At 53.9% G+C, this 12,875-nt stretch overlaps 1 protein-coding gene across 1 annotated transcript in view; it reads left to right on the top strand.

Moving 5' to 3' along the window:
• The window catches only part of DDX31 (DEAD-box helicase 31), a 46,900-nt gene that overhangs the window by 18,297 nt on the left and 15,728 nt on the right, over positions 1 to 12,875 (top strand). The window contains 4 exon segments of the mRNA XM_047700105.1: positions 956 to 1,095; positions 1,097 to 1,192; positions 2,100 to 2,276; positions 5,699 to 5,758. Of these exon segments, the coding sequence (XP_047556061.1) occupies positions 956 to 1,095; positions 1,097 to 1,192; positions 2,100 to 2,276; positions 5,699 to 5,758 (473 nt within the window).

Genomic DNA, 12,875 nt, shown 5'->3' with positions numbered 1-12,875 from the left:
CGTCCAGAGGTATCATGAGGGGTTTTTGTGGGTGTTACCAGCCTACCTTCCTCTTAAAGAGCACTGACCCTTAAACAGAGACTTCAAGTTCATTTCTGTCTTTCCATTGTCATGAGCTGGACATCTCGAGCTCTTCTTCATAGACGGGGCACTGGGGCTTGGCAGAGTTACCCTCTCAAAACAACCCAGCTCGTGTGCTCTCAGGGCTGGTTCACTTGTTTTACTGGCCCTATGACAGTGTGCACATACCAGTTCTCAAAATGTATCCTAAGTCACGTTAATTTTGAGAGATAATCCATGATTCTGTGCTCAGAAGTTTGGGGAATGCCATGCGTTTCCTCGTGCTCTTAGATATTCCTCGTGTGGGGGCACCTGGGTGGCTCAGTCGTTAGGCCTCTGCCTTTGGCTTGGGTCATGATCCCAGGGTCCTGGGATCGAGCCCCTCATCGGGCTCCCTCTTCGGCAGGAGGCCTGCTTCTCCCTCTCCCGCTCCCCTGCTGTGATCCTTCTCTTCTGTCTCTCTCTCTATCAAATAAATAAAATCTTTAAAAAAAAAAAAAAAAAAAAAGGAAAGGAAATTCCCTGGTGTGTGTCAATACAATAAAGTTTCTGAGAAGTCCTGTAGACCTATAAAACCCATAACAGAATCCTGTGACACCCTTTTATCAGTAGATAGAACCATAGAACCCTTTGAGGGGGGTGGGGGGCAGGGAGAGACCTCCATTAGTGACGCTTTCAGTCGTCTTTCCAGGTCTGAGCTGAGAAATGCTGGTGTGGAGTCATTGGGCCTCCCCCACCAGCTCGAGCACAGGGCAGGCCACTGCGCCCTGGTGTTCCCGATCTGGAGCCTCTTCATCAGTCTGGACCATGTGGTGTGGGGGGTTGTATGTACGAGATTAGTCTCACAGTGTGTTCCTGTCACCGGTTTTGCTCTCACTTTTGCTCCAAGGTGGTTGGACCCGGCTAGCTGCTATCAGCTTGCTCAATCCGGTCAGGATTTCTGTCCTGGATGAACACCGTGCCCAGTCTGAGCCACAGGGCGGAGCAGTTCAGGAGGCCTCCCCTCCTCCCAGGCCTGGCAGCGAGCCGGACAGCTTTTGCGATTCCGGAAAGTCTCCATCAGCACGTGGCATTGGTTCCCAGCAAACTGAGGCTCGTCTCCCTGGCGGCCTTCATCCTGCAGAAGTGCAAGGTGGGCCCACACCCGAGGCCCGCACAGGAGGCCTGGCTCAGTCGAGGGAAGAAGGTCCCGTCTCCCCGTGTCAGGTGTTGATGGCAGCAAACAGAGGGGCCCTCACGTACACACACTCACAAGAATTTTCCAGCTCACCCGTGTTTGCTGATGCAGACCTTACCAGTCAGCGGTTCCAGGGTTGTGGTCAAGAACCAGAGGTCAGGGGCGCCTGGGTGGCTCAGTGGGTTAGGCTGCTGCCTTCGGCTCAGGTCATGATCTCAGGGTCCTGGGATCGAGTCCCGCGTCGGGCTCTCTGCTCAGCAGGGAGCCTGCTTCCCTCTCTCTCTCTCTGCCTGCCTCTCCATCTACTTGTGATCTCTCTGTCAAATAAATAAATAAAATCTTTAAAAAAAAAAAGAACCAGAGGTCAGAGCCAGCTGCCACGCTCGACGCAAAATCTGCCCGAATCCTCTTCCGGGCCCGGGAACAGGAGCATCACGGGCGGCAGAAATGTGCTGGATGTGGGCAGAGTCTGTGCTCGAGGTTTGGGGGAGCGCCGGTGTTTCTGTTTATGAGATCTTGTACCGCCTTTGCTGGCCGTGGCGGAGGAGCGGGTGCAGGGCGGGAGGGCGAGGCCTCGTGACTGCTGCCCGTGCGGCGAGCCCTGGGTGGGCGCAGCGAGCCTCCAGCGTGTCTGTCTCCGATTCGGGAAAGCCAGTGGAAGTTACAGCTCTGCTGTCTTCCTCGCATCTCCGCTCCGTAGCATGTTGTATCGGGGTTATTTTTGTGAAATAATTCAAAGCTGTCCTTCGCCACGTTTCCAAATCGGGGCCGGCAGGACTGTGCATTTTAGAGAAATACTCATGTTAGTGTCGCCTGATCTTAAAAGCGTGTGGTGGTTCTTTCCCCCTTTGTACTGATGTAGTTTGAAAAAGACCAGAAGATGATCGTGTTTTTCTCGAGTTGTGAGCTGGTGGAGTTCCACTACCATCTCTTCCTGCAGACCCTGCCGAGCCGCTTCGGGGCCCCAGCGTCCGGGCAGCCGCCGTCTGCGTCCACACGATTAAAATTCCTGCGGCTGCACGGCAACATGGAGCAGGAGGTGAGCACGGCGCGGGGCCCGGGAGCGGAGGCGGGAGCCGACCTGAGGCCCAGGAGCGGGAGCGTGTCCTCGGGGATCGGGGCCGCCCTCCCTCTTGGACCCCACCGGGCCGGGCGGGGACGCGCCTCTGGTGGGCGAGTCGCCGGCCCTGGAAGCAGACCCCACGGCTGTGCGGGCCCGGGCAAGGGCGTCCATTGTTCCCGTGTGCTCATGCTCCGGGAGCTGCCCTCTTCCACCTGAGAGAGCTCGCAGGCCTGTCTTGGCCCGAGTCTGCCTCAACCAGCTGTTAAGGCCACAGAGTACCACTAAGTAGCTGGCACCAGGGAAGGGTTTTGCCTTTTTAGTACCCAGTGTGTAATTAGGGCTTGATGTCTTCAAATTAAGAGCATTAATGGAGCTAAATTGTGGATCCCATATGGTACTGCTGAGCGCGACTGCTGTCATTGTCAACAAGATACAGCGCTCTCACTCTTAACACCTTGGTCGGGAGAGGGGCTTCAGGGTCTCCGTTCTGTCTCGGCTCGGAGTGATATGTCGCTCAGGAAGAAGAGGAGAGCGGCTCCCTGATTTTAGGTTCTGGGCCGCGAGGCCCTCGTTCCGTTGAGGTGGTCGGCAGAGAGCAGACTGAGGGGGGCACGCTGGCGTGGAAGGGGGACAAGCTCCTTCTTGTCCTAGAAGGAGGTGACCAAGCGCTCAGACAGGGAGAGCCGACCAGGAGTCAGAGCGAGACTTGACTGGAACCAGCCTGAAAACACACAGCATCTCTAGAACCGAAGGAGACGTTAAAGTCGAGTCCAGGCCCCTTCTTGTGCTCACTTTTGTTGTGTTAATAATTAAGGATATGGAGCCTCAGAGGGGAGCTTGCTCAAGGTCACTCAAGGACACAGCTTCTTATTTACCACAAGATTGGGTAGAGTTTCCCGAACAGTCCAGCTTTTGTGCATTTTATACACTCTTGGTTTTCAGTTTCAAGGCCCCCAATCCAGTTGGATTTGTTGATTTCCTAATTTCATGCCATTTACAGTGTTTGTTCCTCGTCCTCTCCGTCTTGAACTCCTCCAAGACCCTCTGCGGGGTGGTTGTAAGGATGACAAGGGAACCGGCGCTGGGCCCGGGAGGATCTAGGAATTTGCAGGGGCCGTGCGGAAGCTCTGAGTGAAATTATCTCAGACCGTTTGCCTCACACTCGAAGAGCAGTGGTCCGGCAGGGCGCTCATGGCAGCATGCTCTGGTCCTGCCTCTGCCTTTACCGGCTGTGCAGCCTCAGGAGAGCGTGCCACCTCCCTGTGCCCCAGTTAGCCTGTCTCTCAAAGGGAGGAGACACTGGTACTTACTTCATGGGGTCAGTGCGGTGACGCACTGAGTGAATGCAGAGCACGTGCGTGGTGTAGGACCTGGTTCGTGCGTGCTCTGGGGGTGTAGGTGCCCTTACTACTGTTCTCACTCTTTCCCAAATGGTCAGCCTGCCCCTTATTGTTGTTCTGTTTATTAAGTGTCTAGCCTCCAGGGCCTTCTCATGAAGTGGGTAGAAGATGGGAGGCAGGACCTCTAGATACCGTTTTATTGGCATTCTCGTCCCACAGTCCCAGTTCCATCTGCCTGGCCGCTGTTCCGCATGACCTTAGTGTGTTCCCGCTGGGGTCGATGTGGTCCTGACCTCATTTGTAAGTGTTAGGAGTTGCCATTGGAAGAAGTTGTTGCCTGATCGTGTGAGGAACGCTCCGGGTTTGGCAGTTTTTTCCTTATCCCAAATCTGAACACATTACGTCTAGTCCATAGGGCATCTCACAGGCTTTTATGAGCTTTCCTGATTTTTTTCTAATTTTCACTCTACAATGGGTCCATTAAACATGATCCTTCTAAAGACTACGGCACTCTGGGCAAATGCAGCTGTCTTCCCCGAGGCCTGGGTGCCATTCGGGAGAACAGCCCCCTGGGTCCATGTGCCAGTCTGAACCTCTGCGGTGTACTTGTCCCTTGGACAAGAGGTGACTTCATCTTTCTGTGCCTCGATGCCTTCATCTGGAAAGGGGGAAGGTAATAGTTCCGCTCATGGGGTTTTGTGCGGATCAGGCGACGTTCAGGCCTGCGGAGCGTAGGCCGCCGTGTAGGACGTGCTCGTGCTCTGTGCATGCTGATGTCGTTACCCGCTGTGCCCAGGGCCTCCAGTCAGATGACACAGGAGATGCATGCGAAGGACTGGTGTGAGGGAGCCCCATTCCTGCTCCCGAGCCACCCACGTTTAGTGCTTTGGTTGTATTCCTTTTCCGTTGCTGATAGACGGACATGGCCAGGTCTGAGCTGTTCGCCGTGCTGTGGCTCGGGCCACATGGGGCGTGCCCCTGGCAGGCCTCTCGAGTGGACATGCCCTGTGGTGCAGCAAGACCGCCTTTAGAGTTCCACCCCCAAGGGATTGATGAAACACCTGTACAACAAATTATCTATGAAGGTGTTGCTCCCAGCCCTGGGCGTAACAGTAACCAGTCGGAGACAGCCCAGGTCCAGTCATGGAGCACTGACTGAGCCGAATGCAGACGTAGTGGCACCACAGGGCATTCGTGTTCTCTTGGCACGAGAGCACGTCAGTAGGAGAAGTAGCACACTGCCATTCTTGAAGAAGCCACATCTTGGGTCCCATGCCCAGAAGGGGTTGCCGTCAGTGGTTGTTTGCTTTGAGTGGGGGAACGATTTGGTTTTCTTCCTCTGACTTGAAATATATAATTTTCTACAGTTAGAATATATGGTTTTTTTAATTTTTCAATTTTCTTTAAAGTTCAGTTTTTTAAACATTGCCCTGTAGGAAAGGAAAGGTTTTTTTTTTTGTTTTTTTTTTTAAGATTTTATTTATTTATTTATTTGACAGACAGAGATCACAAGCAGGCAGAGAGGCAGGCAGAGAGAGAGGAGGAAGCAGGCTCCCTGCCAAGCAGAGAGCCCGACACGGGGCTCGATCCCAGGACCCTGAGATCATGACCTGAGCCGAAGGCAGCGGCTTAACCCACTGAGCCACCCAGGCGCCCCAGGAAAGGAAAGGTTCTTGATGCTTATGGACCACCTATAGAAAAATGTGTTTAGAACAGATTCTCAGTTGGGAACCGGGAGTACAGTCACTTGTGGCCTTGGGCCTTGCCTGCTCCCAGGATTGGCCGTTCCTGAAGGCTGCGCCAGCCCTGGCCCTGTGTTACTGAGATGCGCGGCCCCCAAAGCTCCACTACCTTGTCAGAGTCCAACAAGTCCGGTCCTGGAAGGACAGGGTCTGATGAGAGGATGGGAACGGCCTACTTCTTCCTCTTTCTCAGCAAAGCCTCTCAGGGCCTAAAAACAGATCGAGCAGGAGGAAGCGGGGGAGTTATGGGGTCTAAGCATACTGTGCTGGGTCTGACCTCAGAGCTGTAAGACTGTGTTTTTCCTTGTTTTTATAGGAAAGGACAGCAGTGTTTCAAGAATTCTCGCATTCCAAGACAGGCGTCCTTCTTTGTACGGTATGTACCCCTCTGTACTCGACCGGGAGGCTGGGCCCCCCTGCCATTCCTCTCGCCAGGTCGCCCCGCAGCCAGCCCCTCAGGGTGTGGCCGGTCGCCTTGCACTTCTGGCGTGTCACCTGACTGTGCCGCCGCACACAAGTCTTGCCGATTTGCTCACTAATAGTGGCAGCTGTTGGTCTGAAAATGTGTGAATCTTGGCGATTTCTATCCACCAAAAATGTGTAAATTACAGCTTTCGGGAGTAATTAGAGCTGAGAAAGTCTCTTCGCGAGAGAACCCCTCTCCTGCCTCTGCTCGCCTTTTTGAGAAGGAAAATAGATGTGCTTGCACAGACCCTCTCTGCTGCTGCCTCACACTGTCGTTTGCCCTGCGGTTCTCGGGACCAGGTCATTCGGCCTCAGTCATGGCCGGCTTGCATGGCCGCTGCCTCCGGCACAGAGCTGGCCTCTTGGATGCACCTCTAGCGTGCTCTTTTGAGGCTGAAAACTCACACCTTCAGTGTCCCCGCCTCTGGGGACTCACTTCACCATGGTTGTCGCCAGCTCCTGAGATTAAAGTATCTTCCCTCCTTGTGCCATCTCAGATGATGCAACTTAACCCCCAGCTGGGTGTCTGAGACGTCCCTGTCTGTGCGGTCCCAAGGTTGCCCTGAAACCGGCTTGTCCCCGGGGGCGAGTGCCGGGCGGTTTATTTATTTATTTGACAGAGAGAGAACGTGCACATGCAGGGGGGGTGGCAGGCAGAGGGAGAGGGAGAAGCAGGCTCCCCGCTGAGGAGGGAGTCTGACGTGGGACTCAATCCCAGGACCCGAAGGCTGATGCTTAACCCACTGAGCCACCCAGGCGCCCGTGCAGTTACATTTGAACTCTGCCTTCAGTTTTCAAGGCAGCGGGCATTGTTCCCTTCCTGAAGGCAGGGTTTCCGAGTGAGTGCAGCTTTGCTTCTCCTGTAGGAGGGGGCCACCCGGTCACCCGTTTTATCACAGGGTGCCAGTTCTCACACGAGTGTGGCAAGCGGTGGCTCTGTGACTCGGTCGTCCCGATCTGGGAATGGTCACTATTGGCACGCCTGCCTCCTGAGGAAGGCCGAGTCTGACCAGTACCCCCCCCTTTGCAAAGCCCATCCGCAAATCAGATGCAGTGTGAACCCCCCCGCCCCCCTAAAGGACGAGTCTGACGCTAAGATGAGTCCACGGGATCTACCTGACAAATTCGCCAGCGGTCCTTACGGTGTCCAGTCAGACTTCCTGGGTCCTGACCCCTAACTGTTCCTTTGGTCTCCACTTCCTCCCTTGCTCCCTGCCCTCAGCCAGGCAGGCTCCTCTTCCCACCCCCTGAATGCAGCATCCATCCTCTTCCTGGCCTTGGGGCCTGCGCACGTGCATTCCCTCTGCCTGGGAAGCCCACCCTGTCTTGGACGAGTCCCTCCCAAGACCCCCACTTCAATTTCAGTTTTTGAAGAACGTGAGCTCCGGGAGCCCGCGTTTTCCCCCGTCAGGCATTCCCACTGCATCCGCACTTACGGTACTCATCACGCCTGGTCTAAGTGTCCTCTCCCCACGATCGTGAGCCCCTAGGGACAGACTGTGTCTTGTCTGCGGTCCCATGTCAGTGTCTGGCCCTGAGCAGGTGCGCGTATATACCCAGTGTTTGTGAGCCGAATGCGTCAGTATTGGGGCCTGAGAAACACAGTGTTGAAAACCACCAGCGTCTGCCTGCCTTCTTCTGAAGACTGAGAGTGGCGCCGTTATGCTTGCTCGTGGGAGTAAGTCCCCTTTTTCATACGCGTGGTGGACCTGAGGGCTGAATGTTACAGGTTGTCCATATTGAAACAGGAACAGTAGGAGCTTTTGTGGGGGAGTTTAAGACAGGAACAGAATGTTTTATCTTTGACCTTTAAGATGTTGGGTTTGTCCCTGGTGGAAAATTTTCAAATCTCCTGGTGTTTTTTACAGACATGGGTCAGCTCTGGGTCTCAAAGTGGGCTCTAGGGATATGAAGTTCAGTGTTTTGGTTGGTTTTGATTTTGGTCTTTTTAGTAGGTTTACATGGAAGTGAAGGTCATTCTTTTTTAAAGGTAATTCTCAGTGGGGTCAGAAGCCTGTGATGACTTCCCTTGATTCGTGTGGTTGACACCTGCAGGCAAAAAGAGGTCAGCCAGCCAGGGAGCACCCCTGACTTAGCAGAGCACAGCACCCCCACCCCTCTGCCCCCCGCCAGGCCCGGGTGCTGCACAGAAAGCCGACTCTCACTTGTCCGCAATCTGATGTCACTAAAGGTTCTTGGTGTGTGCTCGCTCGCTTGCCGAGGAACCTTCCAGTGTGCTGACCTTCCGCCAGCTTCACGTCGTCTTCCTTGTGCAGTGAAGATCACCAGAGAACACCCAGGGGTGGGAGGGCTCATTTCCGGTCATCTCTAAGCACGTGGTCTCTGGTGAGAGGAGCTCTTCCTTCGCCCTCTCCGAATTCCTGCTGGTTCTGCCATGTTCATTTGCTTCAGCCTGAAGCTTCTGGTGCCCGAGAGCTTTAGGCACAGGAGACCCACTGCAGTAGATTGTGGCGAGGATGCAGAGATGCTGTCACTCTGTGTCCTTTTAAGCAGCCTGTTGCTTGCCAGGCCCTCTGCATGCTCTCCAGGAGCCTCCGTAGTGTTAATGAGGAGCGGGGGCCACGGCAGGATGGGGCAGATGGAGAACGGGCTTCTTTGGGTAGAGCGGACTCATGCTGTCTGTTGTGGCAGGGGCGTTTTCCCTCCTCCTTATACCGTACCTTCTTCCATTTTGATTTATCATCCCAAGATCTTTATATATATATATACATTTTTTTTAAAAATTTATTTGACTTAGGCATAGCGAGAGAGGGAACACAAGCAGGGGGAGTGGGAGAGGGAGAAGCAGGCTTCCCGCTGAGCAGGGAGCCAAATGGGGGGGTTCTATCCTAGCACCCTGGGATCATGACCCGAGCCGAAGGCAGACACTTAATGACTGAGCCACCAGGCGCCCCTCATCCCAAGATGTTTTAACGAACTCAGAAGACTGGCTCTCTATGTATGAGAAGTTGGGAACTGTGCTGGAGCCGCTCAAAAACTCCCAGTGTTGCTCGTTTCGACTTGAAAATCCCTCCCCCGATCCATTTTCCTCCCTGCCGACTTTTCTGTTACTAGGAACAGTTAAGGACGTGTGTGTGTGCATGTTTTCTTTCATCTTAATTACGAACAATCTTAAAGCAAGGATCTTTCTCATTTTATGTGGCCTTTCAGGACCTGGTTCGTGGCTTTGTGTCCTGTGGTGACTGTGTGAGGCCTCGCAGGTGTGAAGCGTAGGCAGAAGCGAGAGGGCAGTGGGGGCAGGACAGACCAGTCTGTGAAAGGGTGCTCCCGACGCGTTCCCAGTGTCAGCTTGCGTTCTCCGGAGAAGTAGATCTAAGAAGTAGATCTAAGAAGCCGTGTTGAGAAGGGAGTAGGGATTAGCAGGAAGGAGCCGTTTGAAAGTTCCGAGCCCACTTTCCTAAATGGAATTAAGAAATCAAAGGAATCTGATGGGAGATACTGGGTTACCTACAGAATATTTCCTCCTGCTTCTGGTGAAGAGCTCACCCTGAGCCAAAGGAGGGGACAGTGGGTTTCATCCCCATTGTTGTATGGATGAGTCGATAAAGGGAAGTAGCGCGGAGTGACTGGAAAATTATATTCCTGTGCTGAGTCCGGCTGGCAGTCCAGCCCTGGGCTTTCTGTCGCACACAATGCGTTCCCTGGTCGTCCGTGGAAGAAAGGAGCGCAGTCACCTTTCTCCCGGCCCGGAGGGGCACTCCCAGCTCCCCTCGCTCTGCGGGCCGGTTCTCCGTGGGCCTCCATCTCGGCTGTCCGTCAGCACGTGCTTTCTTTCGGAAGACACCTGAGCCACCTGTGCTGCTTTCCTCCACCTTCTCCATTTTTTTTTTGTCTTGAAGCACACTGTTCTGTCTGTGTGGTTCTTAATCTCCCTTCCTCCTGGGGAATTTCCACTGTGCCAGGAGGCTGGGAGACAAAGGAGGCTGGGAGGTGAGGCCATGAGAGTCACGGGAATGTCACTGCACCACCAACAGTAAATGTAGACTTTCTTGGTTTTCTCTGGGGCGTGCTTTTGAGGTAAAGTTGATCTTTTCTACTTTATTTCATTCGTGTTAATGGCAAGATCATTTGGAGATGGTTGGCTGTTTACTCAGTTACGCTAACTCATGTTGCCAGTTTTTTGGCGGCTCCAGCCAAGATCTCTCGCCTCTGACAGCTTCTGCACTCTCTCCTTCCTCCTCTGATTACGCAGCCCAATCTGTCACCCGGACAACGGGGGCCTGTACCCCGCTGATGGCTTTCCACACACAGCAATAATGACTTTTGGCAGGCCGGGAAGGCGGCAGAGGCGAATTTGCTGCGTCCCTTGCTCAGAGAGCCGGCAGGCCCCCTCTCCCTGTTAGTAAAAGCACTTTGTGAGGTTCTTGGGTAAATAAATGAGTCATTTTAATCCAACTGACAGGCTGGCACCTGAGCAAGCTGCCTTCCATCTGTACTCCTTGGTCTCGTGCAGGCAGCCAGTCGCCGAGCCCAGGCCCTTCAAGGCCTCGCTGCTGCGTGTCTCTCGCTGCCGCGTGTCTCTCGCTGCCGCGCGTCTCTCGCTGCTGCGTGTCTCTCCGGACTGACTTTAGCGATTCTTTTGCCCTGATTAGCTCAAAGGAACACGGCCGGGCTGGGTCTGAGGTTCCACGAAGGCACAACACCGAAGCCTTTGCCGAGTCCCAGGCAGGTCCGTTTCCTGTCGATCGGTGCCACTGGCTGGTGGCAGTCCACACAATGGAGCAGACCCTGGCGTCTTTGCTGTCCTCTGCCCAGGTCGTGTGGTAGGTGCAAGGGGAATCCCACCACTGCCCGTTTGCCACCGTGCCGATTCCCGCCTCGTCGTGGGAGGAAATCCTTGGACTTGGAGTTCTCAGTGCCCTTCACACAAACAGGCCCATTCGGTCTTCGCAGCAACCTCATGACATGAGATTAACAGGGGGAATCTTACAGCCATCGTATAGGCGGGTAAACTGATGGTCAGGGAGCTGCGATGACTTTCCCGGGTGGTATGGCTGTACCGGGATGGTAGAGTCCCATTCTCTGTGTTCCTGGACCATGGAGGTTATCCCTTTGTCCCATTCTCTGTGGCACCCTGGGCTGAGAATAGGAAGGAGGACTTTCAGAAGTGTCCGGGTGATAGCTGAGCTAGGGTGGCTGTCAGTGAGGGTCCCCACCCTGAGACAAGAAGTGGTGGGAGATGGGAAGATGGTGTCTCGGCCAGCACCCCCACCACCGCCCCGATCCAGATCAGCCAAGTGGGAAATGGAGCCGCGAACGGTCCCGAGAAGGCTGCTGGCATCCTTCCCCACTGCTTCAGCCTGTTTGTGTTCAGTGAGCCCCACGAACGTCATATGCTAGTTTAGAGTTTCATCGGTGTTTCTTGGTTGAATTTACTAAACCGATGAGCATTAAATTTTTCACAAAGCCTGTCTGTAAAGCTTAGACAGCCCATTGTCTACACGCATCTCCCACTGCAGAACACTTAAATAAAATAAATCACTTCTTAACAAGAGCTTAGCAGATTTAAGAACCCGTCAGGTTTTCTAAAGACATCAACTGTGGTTAGTGTAGAAAGCAGTGCCTGCTCCCCTTTAAGACAGAGAACTCTCTAAATTGTGTTCTCAAAGACTCCAGCTCTGGAACATCAGCCCTCCGCTCTCAGGGCAGTGGGAGCTGTCTGAAAACACTTCGTGGCTGGTTGATGCACTTAGTACATTAAACTCCCAGTTAACACTGAATAAATGCAGCCTAGCCACCGTTCAGAGGAACCCCGCCGGCTCGGGCGTAGTTGGAGCAAAGGCAGTCCAATCCCGACCTGCCCTGCGTGGTCCTCCCACACCGGTGGCTTAGATGACGGTGGCCAGTGTCCTCCTCGGCTTCTGCCCCCGGCACCGGGCAGCACAGCACAAGGCTGTCTCGGTGAGCTCCCGTGGGGACTTTCTCCGGGTTATTGTTCTCCAGGAAAGCTCTTTGCATGCAAAGGGGGGAGGAAGGCAAGCTATGTTTTACCAAAAAGTGCCAGCTAGCAAATGGAAGAAGGAGGGGCACCTGGGTGGCTCAGTGGGTTGGGCGACTGCCTTCGGCTCAGGTCATGATCCCGGAGTCCCGGGATGGAGCCCCGCATCCAGCTCCCTGCTCAGCGGGAAATCTGCTTCTCCCTCTAACACCCCACCTCCCATGCTCGCTCGCTCTCATTCTCTCTCTCTCAAATAAACAAAATCTTTAAAAATAAATAGATAGATAGATAAACAAATAAGTGGAAGAATGGAATGGCAGACTTCGGAAGCCATCTGTTTGTTGCCACCGGGGCGGCCGTAGATGCGGACAGGCAGCGGCAGTAGACACCGAAGCCCCTGGGTGAACGGTTTTGGGAAACAGTCTCAAAGTTTCACTCCCTAGCTTACTGGTTATTGCAAAGGAGAGAGGTCCCTTCACAGGAATGCCATGTCCTTGGGGGTCATGCACAACTCCCCCCAGTGCCGGACAGGCTGCCCTCAGTCTCTCCTGGCATCCAGTCCTGGGAAGCACACCCACAGGAAAGCTTCACCGGGATCTTACCACGAGGACACAGTTAGACATGGATTCTAGGACGTCCTTCAAGACACCTGGACTCCTTCAAAACTGAGTTGTCAAAAAACCAAATAACTAAATATTAAGGGCAGGGAAATCATTCTAGATTATGGAAGTCTAGAGGTGAGAGGGCAGTAATAAAAGCAGAATGCATGATTGATGAGTCAGTTCCTGAGTTGGGCAAGAGAAACAACTATAAAAATCAATCTTAGGTGCCTTTGGAGAAATTTGAATATGAGGTGATCATTAGGAAATAATGTTATTTTGGGCGCCTGGGTGGCTCAGTGGGTTAAGCGTCTGCCTTCGGCTCAGGTCATGATCCCAGGGTCCTGGAATCGAGCCCCGCGTCAGGCTCCCTGCTCAGCGGGGAGCCTGCTTCTCCCTCTCCCTCTGCCTGCCTCTCCCCCTGCTTGTGTTCATGTGCTCTTGATCGCTCTCTCTGTCAAATAAATAAG

Source organism: Lutra lutra, chromosome 13 (genome assembly GCF_902655055.1).
Source record: "Lutra lutra chromosome 13, mLutLut1.2, whole genome shotgun sequence".
Lineage (NCBI taxonomy): Eukaryota > Metazoa > Chordata > Mammalia > Carnivora > Mustelidae > Lutra > Lutra lutra.
This window is presented reverse-complemented; position numbering and strand designations above follow the sequence as displayed.